This window comes from Eptatretus burgeri, chromosome 16, assembly GCF_056783735.1.
Source record: "Eptatretus burgeri isolate ZD-2024b chromosome 16, Ebu_testis_v1, whole genome shotgun sequence".
In the NCBI taxonomy this organism is placed as follows: domain Eukaryota; kingdom Metazoa; phylum Chordata; class Myxini; order Myxiniformes; family Myxinidae; genus Eptatretus; species Eptatretus burgeri.
Window position 1 is genome coordinate 62,477,581 of NC_140976.1, and position 15,729 is coordinate 62,493,309.

The 15,729-nt window shown below is 48.3% G+C and overlaps 2 protein-coding genes across 7 annotated transcripts in view; one reads left to right on the forward strand and one right to left on the reverse strand.

Moving 5' to 3' along the window:
* The window catches only part of MOSPD2 (motile sperm domain containing 2), a 58,397-nt gene extending 49,143 nt beyond the window's left edge, over positions 1-9,254 (reverse strand). Inside the window, exons 1-2 of one of the 2 annotated variants that reach the window (XM_085859936.1) lie at positions 8,951-9,254; positions 8,811-8,868 (exon numbers count right to left, since the gene is read on the reverse strand). In XM_085859936.1, the coding sequence (XP_085716062.1) occupies positions 8,811-8,868; positions 8,951-8,980 (88 nt within the window). In that variant the 5' untranslated portion in view covers positions 8,981-9,254. The remainder of the gene's footprint in view (positions 1-8,810; positions 8,869-8,950) is intronic. The other variant, XM_085859935.1, reaches the window with a different exon arrangement.
* An 813-nt stretch (positions 9,255-10,067) lies between these two features.
* The window catches only part of FANCB (FA complementation group B), a 49,607-nt gene continuing 43,945 nt past the window's right edge, over positions 10,068-15,729 (forward strand). The window contains exons 1-4 of one of the 5 annotated variants that reach the window (XM_085860062.1): positions 10,068-10,135; positions 10,246-10,296; positions 10,580-10,732; positions 14,158-15,047. In XM_085860062.1, the coding sequence (XP_085716188.1) occupies positions 10,639-10,732; positions 14,158-15,047 (984 nt within the window). In that variant the 5' untranslated portion in view covers positions 10,068-10,135; positions 10,246-10,296; positions 10,580-10,638. The other 4 variants (XM_085860058.1, XM_085860059.1, XM_085860060.1 and 1 more) reach the window with 4 other exon arrangements.

Consider the following 15,729-nt stretch of genomic DNA (forward strand, 5'->3'; position numbering starts at 1 on the left):
ACAAAATGACAGGTTGTTGCGCCTTTGGGTGCGCAAATAGAACGGAGAAGGGATTCAAGATGTATCGATTTCCATCAGATGCTAAAAGACGGAAAATCTGGGAGAATAGAGTCAGTCGTGTTGGATGGAAAGCAACTTCTTGGTCAGTTCTCTGCCAGGTCAGTGTGATGGTGGTAATGGTCCCATGTGTGTATACTTGTGTGCTGCGAGTGAGACTGGCCTTTGCTTTGGCTTTCCAGGCTTGTTATCCATTGCTCGTGGATTAATTAGCACTTGAAGGGGAAGGCATCTTTATGTTAAATTAAGTTTGAGTTGGAGTCTTCGAGCGAGATCAATTAATATAGCGTCTAGATCATGTCTCCAAAGTCAGACTCAGACTCAAAGTCAAAGTCAAACTAAAGTCAAAACAAAGACGAATGAATGGAGAACGGGCTAACACGGCCCACTCTTCAAAGGCAGGGTTAGGGTCAACACTTACCCTAATTCTGACCCTAACCCTAAACCTGACCCTAAACCTAAATCTAACCCTAACCCTAACTTTTAAGAGTAGGTTATACCAAAGATTTAAAATCTATTGGTGTGGGTGTAGACTGACAGATCTCAGGATACTAAACAGGTCGACACCCCATAGAAGCATAGAAGGGAGCCCATCTAACTTCGGAGTGTAGAATGGTCGGGACTGGCTTTTACCTTCAGGGAAAGAGGAAAAAATGAGGGAAACAAGGGAAATGAGGGAAACAGGGAATGAGGGGGTCGCCGGGTGGGGTGGGCTACTCTATTGTTGGTGGGATTTATATATGATCGGCAACATGCAACAAATTTTAGATTAATAATTTAAATATGAAAATTAAACAAACACAAATATATACCCACACACGATAAACAAGGTCAAACAACTGCAGAAATACAAAGATAACTCTTAACATTGTATTGTACATTGCACATGTATAAGCAGGGAGGTGAGAGTTCGAGTCTCGCTCTCGCCTCCCTGAAATTAAAATGTGGCTGAAATAAGTAGCACGTGGACTTGTCTCGTTCATTCTTTCTTTGTCATGATTCTAAATGTCTGTGACTGTTAAATCACAACCAGCTCTGTGAATTTCTTCTTTATCATATGGCTCTTGGTTGTCATAAATCTTCTACTCTGTCATCTTCACATAATTTGTCCATTATCAACATGGAAAAGACCATTCCCATCTCTCATACATAGAGAACATAATGGAATATACGGTTCAATGAACTAGCGCCATACGGCGGCTCCGCACGCGCACCGCACTGAATGGACTCAAAATGGCGTCAAATCGTTAGTTGTCGCTACTCTCTCTATAAAGGCACTCCAGAGGGAGAGGGAGAGGGAGACGGAGACATGGATAGGGTGGGGGGGGAGAGGGAGAGGGAGAAGGAGACATAGAGACAAAGAGACCAGACAGTTAGCAACCATCGTATTATGAATTCGGAAAGACAAACAGTAAGTGTGTCTAACAAACAAAAGCCTACACATCCAAAACTCAAACCAGATGGCCCTTGGTGTTCCAATTTGAAACTCTGGCTTATCATTTAAGGAACTCAGGTTCAAACCACATTTATCAATTATTCCTTTATCCTTTAGTAAAGCCCCTGTCACACCTTGACGATTTCGCCAGCGTATGCCGATTTATGAAAAATTTGTCTAAAACGCTGGCACACGTCGAATACGTTATGGGTACGTTTTGTATACGTTAAGAGCACGCTGAAAAACACTGCCATACGTCGTAGTACTTTTGGGTTGTCCTCATCTTTTTTGCATGCTTGAAATTTTAAGACGTATGCCGGCGTATGACTCACACGTTCCGCTACGCTGGCCATAAGTTGTATGCACGTTATGCAATCGTTGACACACGTTACTTGTAAGTTACTCATAAGTCGAAACACGTCGAGGTAATGTTTAGCGTACCCGAAACTTATTTCTAACACAAGAGTAACGTTTTGTAAGCACGCTACACGAACGTTGTTCACACTTCGCAACACGTTACTTGAAAGTTCCTCATACGTCGAAACACGTCAAAGTAATGTTTAGGGTACCCGTGACTTATTTATAACCTATGAGTAACGTGCTTGGGAATTATTTGTAAAGCATGTCCTACGCACAAATACGTATGTAGATGTATTTGATGTCTTCAGGACGACCACAGAACTTACTGATCGTGTTTCTAACTTACAGATACCGTATAATGGCGTATTGGCAGCGATTTGGGGAATTGGTATAAAAAAGGGGCTTCGCAGGAGGAACCCGTCATTTTTTTAGATTTCATGGTGAGTGCATGTCCATGTCATTCCGGAAGATGGAGGATACGGCAAGGCTGAGACGACAATACCTACCTGTCCTCGAACATCAACATGACCTCATCGAGTTGACACTGCACCAGTTGCGTATCAATAGAGCCGGGAGAAGAAGACGTGAACGGAGGAGAAGGAACCGGGTCAGACCATGGATCGGGAGGTGACGCCATTACGGCATATATGACCAGCTCATGGTGGAACTCCGGAACGAGGACCATGCATCCTTCATCAACTTCCTGCGAATGCCCCCAGTGATGTTCGACGAGCTGCTAGCCAGAGTGGGTCCAAGGATAACCAAGCAGTACACCTTCTACAGGGATCCGCTTGAGCCTGGCATGAGGCTGGCACTAAGCCTGCTGCTGTTGGTGCCGTGACTGCAGTGCTGTGGAAGCGATTTAACTCGTTCAATGAAAACGATTTCAATTGCCAAGCACCAGCGTCCAAAAACAATAGGCGAGTGACAGGCATTTATTTAAATAGTTCAGTGTAAATCATTTCAATAGTCGAGTGGAAGCGATTTAACTCGTTCAATGGAAACGATTTCAATTGCCGAGCACCAGCGTCCAAAAACAATTCGCGAATGACAGGCATTTATTAAAAGTGAAGTTGCAGCCTATGAATAGAAAACCTCATGTAATCGTCGACGATACGCTGCCACGCTATGCATACGTTAGACTATCGTTGGGCATAGGTTGTGGACGCCTAAAACACGCTAATCAATCGTTGGTATAACTTATGTATAAGTTATCGAAGCGTTCTGTGTTCATGACTAGTATATTATGCATTTGTCCAAGAAGTTTTGAATACTTTAAAAACTGAAACAAAAAAACAGTTCATCATGGAAATGAGAAAAAAAAAAAATTAGCCGAAAAGAACATCGAACAATGGTGTAAAGTAGTCTCCTATTCGTGGACGCAACGAGGATCCATCATCACCCACACCCTCCCCATCATGCTCACCAACGACTACTGACATGGACCTACTACTACTACTACTACTACTACTACTGACACGCTTACCTAATACTACTACTACTACTACTGACATTGACATCGACTCAACATGGAGTCTGGAACACTGACGGGTTCCTCTTGTGAAGCCCATTTGTATATGCTATACACCAATTCCCCTAAACGCTGCCACATCGCCATTATACGGTAGATGTAAGTTAGAAACACGTTCAGTAAGTTCTGTGGTCGTCCAGAAGACGTCAATCAAATTTGTCTACATACGACAATCTGCGTTTGAGATACGTTACACATAGGTTCAAAGCACGTTACTCATAGGTTAAAAATTAAGTTTTGGGTATGCTAAACATTACCTCGACGTGTTTTGACTTATGAGTAACTTACAAGTAACGTGTGTCCGACGTGTGAAAACAATCGAAGAGCGTGCCGAGAACTTATGCCAGCATCTGCGGAACTTGTGAGCCATACGTTGAGTACGTCGTAAAATTTTCAGTATGCTTGAAATTTCACGACGTACTACGGAACATGACAGCGTACTTCATTGTTTTTTAGCGTGCTCCTAACGTATACACAACTTACCCATACTGTATTCGACGTGTGCCAGCGTTTTAGACACATTTTTCATCGGTTGGCATACGCTGGCTAAATCGTCATGGTGTGACTGCGATGTTGACACTTCCAATTTTCAGGCGGTTATGATTTAAATCAGCGTGCAGCAGGTTTTTAACAGGCTACGCCACGAGTTCCTCAGCGATACGTGCAGCGCGCTATGCCCAAGTTAAACTATCGTTGGGCATAGGTTGTGAATGCCGACAACAGGCTAAGCATTCGTTGGTATAAGTTATCTATAAGACAACGAAACATTCTGTGCCCGTTACTAATAAGTTATGCATACGACCAACACGTTATGAATACAACCAAAACTTAAAAAAAAACCTTAAAACTTCAGCGTACGCCAACAGTTTACATACATTTTCATACGTTGCCATTGCTGGCTAAAACATCAAGGTGTGACTGCACCTTAATGTCGTCATAATTTATGCAAAAGTACCACGATGTGCACCAATTGATGTACTAGCTCCTCTACAAGTCGGATATGAAGGTATAAAATGTTTCTATTTTTAATTCCCCCTCGTCCTCTAAAGGTGTCAAAAGGTACACAGAACCCATGTCACCGTCGCATCTCAATGACTCACCCACGTCACCGTCGCATCTCGGTAAGTCACCCACGTCACCGTCGCATCTCGCAAACTCGCCCCCGTCACCGTCGCATCTCGGTAACTCGCCCCCGTCACCGTCGCATCTCGGTAACTCGCCCCCGTCACCGTCGCATCTCGGTAACTCGCCCCCGTCACCGTCGCATCTCGGTAACTCGCCCCCGTCACCGTCGCATCTCGGTAACTCGCCCCCGTCACCGTCGCATCTCGGTAACTCGCCCCCGTCACCGTCGCATCTCGGTAACTCGCCCCCGTCACCGTCGCATCTCGGTAACTCGCCCCCGTCACCGTCACATCTCGGTGACTCACCCCGTCACATCTCGGTGACTCACCCCATCACATCTCGGTGACTCACCCCGTCACATCTCGGTGACTCACCCCGTCACAGTCACATCTCGGTGACTCACCCCGTCACAGTCACATCTCGGTGACTCACCTCCGTCACCGGCACATCTCGGTGACTCACCCCCGTCACCGGCACATCTCGGTGAATCACCCCCGTCACCGGCACATCTCGGTGAATCACCCCCGTCACCGGCACATCTCGGTGACTCACCCCCGTCACCGGCACATCTAGGTGACTCACCCCCGTCACAGTCACATCTCGGTGACTCACCCCCGTCACAGTCACATCTCGGTGACTCACCCCCGTCACCGGCACATCTCGGCGACTCATCCCCGTCACCGTCACATCTCGGCGACTCACCCCCGTCACCGTCACATCTCGGCGACTCACCCCCGTCACCGTCACATCTCGGCGACTCACCCCCGTCACCGTCACATCTCGGCGACTCACCCCCGTCACCGTCACATCTCGGCGACTCACCCCCGTCACCGTCACATCTCGGCGACTCACCCCCGTCACATCTCGGCGACTCACCCCCGTCACCGTCACATCTCGGCGACTCACCCCCGTCACGTCACATCTCGGCGACTCACCCCCGTCACATCTCGGCGACTCACCCCCGTCACCGTCACATCTCGGTGACTCACCCCCGTCACCGTCACATCTCGGTGACTCACCCCCGTCACCGTCACATCTAGGTGACTCACCCCCGTCACCGTCACATCTAGGTGACTCATCCCCGTCACCGTCACATCTAGGTGACTCATCCCCGTCACCGTCACATCTAGGTGACTCATCCCCGTCACATCTCGATAACTCACCCCCGTCACCGTCACATCTCGGCGACTCATCCCCGTCACCGTCACATCTCGGCGACTCATCCCCGTCACCGTCACATCTCGGCGACTCACCCCCGTCACATCTCGATAACTCACCCCCGTCACAGTCACATCTCGGTGACTCACCCCCGTCACAGTCACATCTCGGTGACTCACCCCCGTCACAGTCACATCTCGGTGACTCACCCCCGTCACAGTCACATCTCGGTGACTCACCCCCGTCACCGGCACATCTCGGTGACTCATCCCCGTCACCGTCACATCTCGGCGACTCATCCCCGTCACCGTCACATCTCGGCGACTCACCCCCGTCACCGTCACATCTCGGCGACTCACCCCCGTCACCGTCACATCTCGGCGACTCACCCCCGTCACCGTCACATCTCGGCGACTCACCCCCGTCACCGTCACATCTCGACGACTCACCCCCGTCACCGTCACATCTCGGCGACTCACCCCCGTCATCTCGGCGACTCACCCCCGTCACATCTCGGCGACTCACCCCCATCACCGTCACATCTCGGTGACTCACCCCCGTCACCGTCACATCTAGGTGACTCACCCCCGTCACCGTCACATCTCGGTGACTCATCCCCGTCACCGTCACATCTCGGTGACTCATCCCCGTCACCGTCACATCTCGGTGACTCACCCCCGTCACCGTCTCATCTCGGTGACTCATCCCCGTCACCGTCACATCTCGGTGACTCATCCCCGTCACCGTCACATCTCGGTGACTCATCCCCGTCACCGTCACATCTCGGTGACTCATCCCCGTCACCGTCACATCTCGGTGACTCACCCCCGTCACCGTCACATCTCGGTGACTCACCCCCGTCACCGTCACATCTCGGTGACTCACCCCCGTCACCGTCACATCTCGGTAACTCACCCCCGTCACCGTCACATCTCGGTAACTCACCCCCGTCACATCTCGGTAACTCACCCCCGTCCCCGTCACATCTCGATAACTCACCCCCGTCACATCTCGGTAACTCACCCCCGTCACATCTCGGTAACTCACCCCCGTCACCGTCACATCTCGGTAACTCATCCCCGTCCCCGTCACATCTCGATAACTCACCCCCGTCACATCTCGGTAACTCACCCCCGTCACATCTCGGTAACTCACCCCCGTCACATCTCGGCGACTCACCCCCGTCACCGTCACATCTCGGCGACTCACCCCCGTCACCGTCACATCTAGGTAACTCATCCCCGTCACATCTCGATAACTCACCCCCGTCACATCTCGATAACTCACCCCGTCACAGTCACATCTCGGTGACTCACCCCCGTCACAGTCACATCTCGGTGACTCACCCCCGTCACAGTCACATCTCGGTGACTCACCCCCGTCACAGTCACATCTCGGTGACTCACCCCCGTCACCGGCACATCTCGGTGACTCATCCCCGTCACCGTCACATCTCGGCGACTCATCCCCGTCACCGTCACATCTCGGCGACTCACCCCCGTCACCGTCACATCTCGGCGACTCACCCCCGTCACCGTCACATCTCGGCGACTCACCCCCGTCACCGTCACATCTCGGCGACTCACCCCCGTCACCGTCACATCTCGGCGAGTCACCCCCGTCACATCTCGGCGACTCACCCCCGTCACCGTCACATCTCGGTGACTCACCCCCGTCACCGTCACATCTAGGTGACTCACCCCCGTCACAGTCACATCCAGGTGACTCACCCCCGTCACAGTCACATCCAGGTGACTCACCCCCGTCACCGTCACATCCAGGTGACTCATCCCCGTCACCGTCACATCTAGGTGACTCATCCCCGTCACCGTCACATCTCGGTGACTCATCCCCGTCACCGTCACATCTCGGTGACTCATCCCCGTCACCGTCACATCTCGGTGACTCATCCCCGTCACCGTCTCATCTCGGTGACTCATCCCCGTCACCGTCTCATCTCGGTGACTCACCCCCGTCACCGTCTCATCTCGGTGACTCACCCCCGTCACCGTCTCATCTCGGTGACTCACCCCCGTCACATCTCGGTGACTCATCCCCGTCACCGTCACATCTCGGTGACTCATCCCCGTCACCGTCACATCTCGGTGACTCACCCCCGTCACCGTCACATCTCGGTGACTCACCCCCGTCACCGTCACATCTCGGTGACTCACCCCCGTCACCGTCACATCTCGGTGACTCACCCCCGTCACCGTCACATCTCGGTGACTCACCCCCGTCACCGTCACATCTCGGTGACTCACCCCCGTCACATCTCGGTGACTCACCCCCGTCACATCTCGGTAACTCACCCCCGTCCCCGTCACATCTCGGTAACTCATCCCCGTCCCCGTCACATCTCGATAACTCACCCCCGTCACATCTCGGTAACTCACCCCCGTCACATCTCGGTAACTCACCCCCGTCACATCTCGGTAACTCACCCCCGTCACATCTCGCCAACTCACCCCGTCACATCTCGGTAACTCACCCCCGTCACATCTCGGTAACTCACCCCCGTCACATCTCGGTAACTCACCCCCGTCACATCTCGGTAACTCACCCCCGTCACCGTCACATCTCGGTAACTCACCCCCGTCACCGTCACATCTCGGTAACTCACCCCCGTCACCGTCACATCTCGGTAACTCACCCCCGTCACCGTCACATCTCGGTAACTCACCCCCGTCACCGTCACATCTCCGTAACTCACCCCGTCACCGCCACATCTCGGTAACTCACCCCCGTCACCGTCACATCTCGGTAACTCACCCCCGTCACCGTCACATCTCGGTAACTCACCCCCGTCACATCTCGGTAACTCACCCCCGTCACATCTCGGTAACTCACCCCCGTCACATCTCGGTAACTCACCCCCGTCACATCTCGGTAACTCACCCCCGTCACATCTCGGTAACTCACCCCCGTCACATCTCGGTAACTCACCCCCGTCACATCTCGGTAACTCACCCCCGTCACATCTTGGTAACTCACCCCCGTCACAGTCACATCTCGGTAACTCACCCCCGTCACCGTCACATCTCGGTAACTCACCCCCGTCACCGTCACATCTCGGTAACTCACCCCCGTCACCGTCACATCTCGGTAACTCACCCCCGTCCCCGTCACATCTCGGTAACTTACCCACGTCATGCTCATCAAAGAACCTCTGCCGTGTCTCAGTCACCAGCATGTCCTTGTCCTGCGAACAAGAAGACAACTCGTGATTCTTGGTTTACACCGTCCCGTCCTTGTGAACATCTCTTCACCATCACTTCCATTACCTGTACAACCGCCGAATCCGATCCAGTCATGTTTTTCCTCCTTCGGTACCTCAGGCGGGTCACAAATAGTCTTACCGGTTTCTTTTAATTATTTATTTGTCGTTTTAACTCGTTCGCCTTTTTCCTCGAAACGAAAGCTCCGCCGCTTAAACCGAGTGGCAAGCAATCCTCCAATCCACAGTGTCGGTTCAAGACGCCGATCTGTATATATTTTTTTTAAATCGCGAAAATAAGTCAGTTTTGGACTCTTAAAGACTCCGTTCTCCCCTGAACGCGTGTCGCTGGGATCACGTGTCGCTGGGATCACGTGATTTGTGCAATGCACTGATTTAGTCAAAGCTTGGAAAGTCGCTTCTTCTTTTATGTCTTCTTATTATTCTTCTTCTTATTCTTCTTCTTCTTCTATGATCTGCTTCTTCTTCTATTAATATTATTATTATTATAATATTCTAATCTAATCTAATCATTTATATTCTAATCATTTATCTTGTAATCATTTATGGGAAGAGCAACTCAAACGATTATTATTATTTAATAACCATGTAATTTGGTTTAAAATGCCTTTCACTCGAATATCAGAATTATTCTGAAAAAATATTCCTTCCATTGTGAACTTTGTACTTCATACTTACGCTGAGACCTTTTGATCAATCAACCAATCTGGATTTGACCCTGTTTGTGGATTGGTTTTTATTACATGGTGACCATGTTTGTGTGGAGGAACGAATCGGAATTTTAAAATATTTAATTTAATCACGTGTCGCACAACTTGATTAACGATATTTTTAATCGACACGTGAAACATTATTAAGATCGCTGTTCAGCTTAGTTAAATGCTTTTCGTTCTATATTTAGGGTTACAATGTTATTTTCAGGTTTGTCGTTATTTATTGTGTGTGTGGATTTTCCGTGCACGTGGCGGTGTAGCAGCTGTAGAAGCTGTGGCGCTTTTATAATGGTAATTTTTTTTTTTACTCTCATTAATGGTCTTGAATTGATCAGATTTTTACATTTTCTGGCTTTCGGAATATTTTCCTTCGCTTTTTCTTTTATTCGAAGTGATCGTCGTTTTTTTCCCTTAAAATCCTCAACAGCTCGGTTTTCTTTTCTGGTGCAACGAAGGCGCTGAAGCGACGGCGGTACCATTGGCTGTGTAACATATTATCCATAGCGCCGACACTTTCGGTGAGCCCAGTAAGACGATATAATAATAATTGTTACATATAATTATACAATGCATCAACCGATGACGGGATCGATGTCAACTTGACGACGATGAAATTATTGACCAATAGGAAGCAGCGGCGGTGTGGAAGGCGTGGCTGAGAATGAGCCGGGAAAGACAAGTACTGCTCTGCACTGTACCGTACCGTACCGTACTGCACTGTACCGTACTGCACTGCACTGTACCGTACTGCACTGTACCGCACCATACCATACCGTACCGTACTGCACTGCACTGCACTGCACTGTACCGTACCGTACTGCGCAGTTATTTATTGTAATAATTGTTTAAACGTTTTGTAACATATTTACATTGAATTTGCATGTTCGACACAATAATTTAATGTTAATTTTTAAATAAATTGTTTTGTTTTTTTTGCCTTTTCATCCGTGTGCTTGGTGAAGGTCTTGCTTTACCTCACTGACGTGTCGTCGCGGCCCGGCCTGGAGACGAAGCGACGACGATGGCGCGAATCGAGCCGTGGTTGCTAGCCGACCGGGGACACGTTGTGCTGCTGAAGGAGGCCCATCCGTGTGGCCTTAAAGCGCATTTTGCATGTATAAATCCATTCAAATCCACCGTCTGATTGTTATTTTGCCACATTCTCCTCAATGATCTCCCCAAATGTGTCAGAAACATTAATGATAAGTAAACTGATTGTATTTTAAATTTTAACTTTCCATCATAGAAAGTTTTTAACTCCTCAACCAATGTGATAGACGTCTGGCAATATCTAAGAACATGTTGTCATGGTGATTTGTGACGAGGAATGGATTAGGTTCAGTAATGGCGAAAAGAGCAGAGCGGTTGAGGAATCTTTCGATCTGCTAAGTGGACCCGTTTGCCCGTTGGACCACATTTTCATTGGTCTTCACGGCCTTGGGCGTTTTTGCTCGTCTGAACAAAAAGAATAGGTTTCCCAGCCTGGGAGCCTGGAACCCTAATAATAATTATTAATTACAGGTCTTTTGGGATCTCGGGAGTCTAAAGGCTCAAAAGGAACATTTCAAATTTTAATAGTATGTAATTAATGAATAGACGTATGTAATTAATAGACATAAAGCATTCCTCACATACACACAACTCATCAATTTATAGTAGATAGTGCCAGCCCCCATTCCCTTCTTGCCCTTCCAACAACACCAAGTGCACTGAGGAAATTTAGGGGGGGGGGGGACAGACCACAGACAAAGCAGGAGGACAAGGCCGGAGAGGAGATGGTAGAAGACAGAAAGACCATTGGCCTTCCTCCGGTGAGAGAGTGAGAGATGCAAAGACTCAGCTTCATCGTGGGAGATACCAATGATCCTAAATGCCTTGGTTTCCACAGCGTGAAGCCAAAAAAGGTGAGAGGCAGGAGCACCAGCTTGGAGGGAGAGCAGTACTCCATTAGGCTGCGGCCGAAAGCTTTATATGTGGTCAGGAGCTCAGGTGTGCCGAGGAAGGACTTTACATGACGGAGGATTCCCAGTCGGCGACTGGCTTTGTAGGCCAGGTTGGAATTGTGGCTTTCCCAGGAAAGATCATGGCAGGTAGTGAGACCCAGAAGCTTGAATTAAAGGACTTGTTCAAGAGGATTGTTGAGAAAGTAGATGGGGGGGGGGGGTGGTTTCCAGACGGTCCTTTCAGAGAGACATGGGGTTTGAGATTTGTCATGATTGAAAGACATTTTATCCAGGTCCGCCGAGAGTGAAGAAGCTGCCATTTGCCTATCTGAGAGATGACAGATGGTTCGGCAGAGAGTAGAGTCATCAGCAAAGAGATGAAGAGGATTTTCCAGGAAATCTGAGAGATCATTGATGAAAACCATAAAAAGCACAGGCCAAAGAACACTGCATTGAGGAACTCCAGCGTGGATGGGAAGAAGAGATGAGAGAATTCCATGAAGAGCCACACGTTGACTGCGACAGGAGAGGAAGTCCGTGAGCCATGAGTGGAGATTGCCTTGGACACCATAGGAAGAGAGTTTGGTGAGCAGTGCGGGATGCAGGACTGCATTGAAAGCACGTTATATGTCTGGGGATATGGCTCTGATCTCATGTTCGGCATTGAGTAAGTACCTCCATCCATTTTTGGGAGAGCAGAAGAAGCATATTCAGGGTAGAGTGACCTGGTCTGAATCCATATTGATGATCTGAAATCAAGCCATTGGAGAAGAAGAAGGATTTAATGTCTGAAGCGATTATGGATTCCATAACCTTGCTGATGATGGGTTGAAGGCCGATTGGTGTGCAGTTGCAGGGATCTGTTTTTGCACCTTTTTTATGCAGAGCAGTAATGTTTGCTGATTTCCCAGACCCTCTACCTTTATTCCATTGTACCAGACCAACACTAGCTTTCATGAGGAGGACGAGTTCTTCATTATCCCTCAATGATAGTTTGACTCCTGGAAGAGAGAGGAGTGGAAGGTTCATTGACAAAGCAAGAATCATGGCAATGACCCAATGACCTTGGCAATACCCGACTTTCGAAATGACGTAATCAACCCAGATTGCTTGGTGCGCATGTACAGAAACCCCGAACAACACTGGTCATTGGGGCACGGAACTCGATGGTCCTTTATCAGATCAGGATTTTTACGTAAAATGGCTCACAAAGATTCTAAAAGAAGCCAAAAAACTTTGAAATGGTACATGAGAGAAACGGGTGCTCTCTGAACAACGAAAGATTTGAAGAACTTTCTGATCAACTACATGGCCAAAAGGTTGATAACTTGCAGCCCGTACTGCAAAAACTCCCGACGATGTGGGCCCGTGCAAGATCTGTGGATGGCGCGTTCTACCTGATCTTCCTGATCATTCCTGCCATTGAGTGGATTTTGAACCTTGCAGGATTACCTCATGTGAACATGACACGCTTGGTGATTTATTTAATGGACGTCTGCAATTGGAAAGATGATTCTGTCATTACCACCATTGAGGCAGATTTCCCATAGGGAGACACCGTATCTGGTTTTGCGTTGCTTCTTAACACCGATGGGAAGGTCATGTCTGAGGCTTTTGAATGTGTGGGGTAAATTTAAAACTATATTTACTCTTAATCATGTTGGGGGGTGGGAGGGCACTATCAAAGCTGTGAGGGATGTTTTTCATATGTTTGTTTGATTACGTGGCCGCAAGATAAATTGTGCTAGATTTTTGCACATAGTTAAAAGGAGGTGTGTGTGTGTGTGTGTGTGTGTGTGTGTGTGTGTGTGTGTGTGTGTGTGTGTGTGTGTGTGTGTGTGTGTGTGTATGTGTGTGTATCTCACACACACACACACACACACACACACACACACACACACACACACGGGGAAGGGTGTTTATTATTGTGGAAGTTGATCAGAATACACTGTGTGCATACATAATGCATCATGGTTATAGAGCTTGGATAATTCCAATTGCTCTGGGTCATGGGCTGATACCAAAGACCTGAGGCCAATGCACCTATACAAAATGGCGAACGCGATTTTATGTTTATTTTTTCAGGTTGCAATTGTGGGTAGATTCGGGGCAGCTGTCCAACCAATGGGTACAGAGCGGACATACATACATACATACATACATACATACATACCCAAAACACCATAGCTCCATTATAGAATGATTTCTGTGTGTCCTATTTGCATTCTGGAACAGAAGAGTTATGGTTAACCATTCTAAAATTGCCACTCTTTCATCGAAATGCTGAAAACTATGTTTAAGAGATGATTCGAATTGCAGATTTTGCACAAGCAACGGCAGGTTAAAAGTGCCCGGTGAGCAGAACCGAGTCACTGAAATCGCACACACAGCACATGCGCAAAAGGCCTCGTTTGGCGTTCATACGTCATTCCGAAAGTCTTGTATTTGGTCATGGTACTTTTCTTTTTGAATGGTAGTTGTACTACAGTACGCAGGTCGTTTTTATTAATCAGGGAGCACATTGCTGGATGTACATCATTCCACTGTTACAATAAAGCTTTGCCACCTCTAACGCTCTAATCTTTCACTTTCCCCAGATTGGAATTCAGAGATCCGCTCTTTCTCCTTTTGTGGGACACAACAATATTGGAAGCCACCCACTACGGAGCAGAATTTAATCAAGGTGATGGCTTTTACATCTGTAATGGAGGGCAAGTGTGGCCTACTGAGGCCCTGTGTGCTCGCCCTCTGTACGACTAGCCGTGGGACCACTTGCTATCTCCTGTGGTTGTGTCTTGAGATGGGCTTTACAGTCCACTGCTCGTTTCCTGTGTCCGCACCTCTGCCTCCCTCTGTCGTCATCCTCGATGGGCCTGTTGTCATCTGGTATTCCAATGGATCATTGCACTACACAATTCAGCCATTTGATAGAACTGAAGTTGAAGTGCAAGCACTGCACAATGTTGAGCCTTGCTGGTTTGGAACTCTTGGAGGTGTTGCGACCTTCATTGGCATTGAGCAAAAAGTGGTTGAAGTGAAGCAACTTTTGATTCAGCCATCCGTTGATCCACTGATGGTGGATCGTGAATGGACAGTCAAACCCATTTCCAGTGAAGATATCGTTCCAATTTTTGACTTCCTCCCACGTGGCTACGCATCCACCACTCGCTGCCTGTACATCGAGGCCTACCGTCTCAGGTCTTTCCCAAGGGCTTCAGAAGGACGAGGGCTGAAACATGGCAGTCATGGAGAGCCTCCTCAAGTGGAGAAAACGGCAAATTCAGGCTTGTGCACAATAGTCTTTGTAGCAACATCGCATGGACAGCTCGTGCGTTGCAAGAATGGGGTAGTCACAGGTACCTGTGACCTTCCTTTCCGCAAACCACACAACCTGTCGATGGCATCAGCAGGTGCAGAAATTGGTGAAATAGCAGTGATCGCCGATGTGAATGGTCACGTCTGTGCAGTTCAGACAGAAAGAATGCAGGTGGGTCTTGAGCATTTCTGTTGCAGTGCTGAGCTAGTTTGAACTCTTTGTGTTCTATGATGCTGAGGTATGTTCTTGGTGTTGTGACATCTTTTGAATTAGTCTTGCTGCAAAGCCCTTGTACAACAAATGGGAAAACATAAAGTCAGTTGATGTTAATTGTGAATACTTGATAATCGGAGGTATTTTGTCATCTTGAGTATCAAGGCCTTTTGTATGGGTTGGATATTAAAAAATTAGTGTGAGAGCCGCAGAGAGCTTCTTTGATTTTGTAAGCCTTTTCGTAAGGGAAGTTTTGCTCATGACAGGAAATCTATTGCAAACACGGATGAACAGAGAGGTGCAGTCAAGGCTCTGGAGATTAGACGTTTCAGAAGTGCAGCAGAATCAAGATCAATGGATAGAGAGATTCGGTTGATGGGAATCGCTGTTTTAGTTGTGGATATTTTCTCGACATGGACTCATCATTGTCGTTTTTGACATTTTCCTAAATAATGCTTGTTCTGATGCATCTTTCAGCAGCCATTTGTTTTCTCCCTTCCCTGCTGCCCTCATTTCAGCAACGGTTTTGTCTGCTTGCTCTGCCTGAAATTCGGAAAAACCACACGCTCTTCTTCGTATGTCTGTCTGAAATTTACTTCTGTTTGTTTTCTTTCCTATTGCGTGACCTACGTTTGTGTTG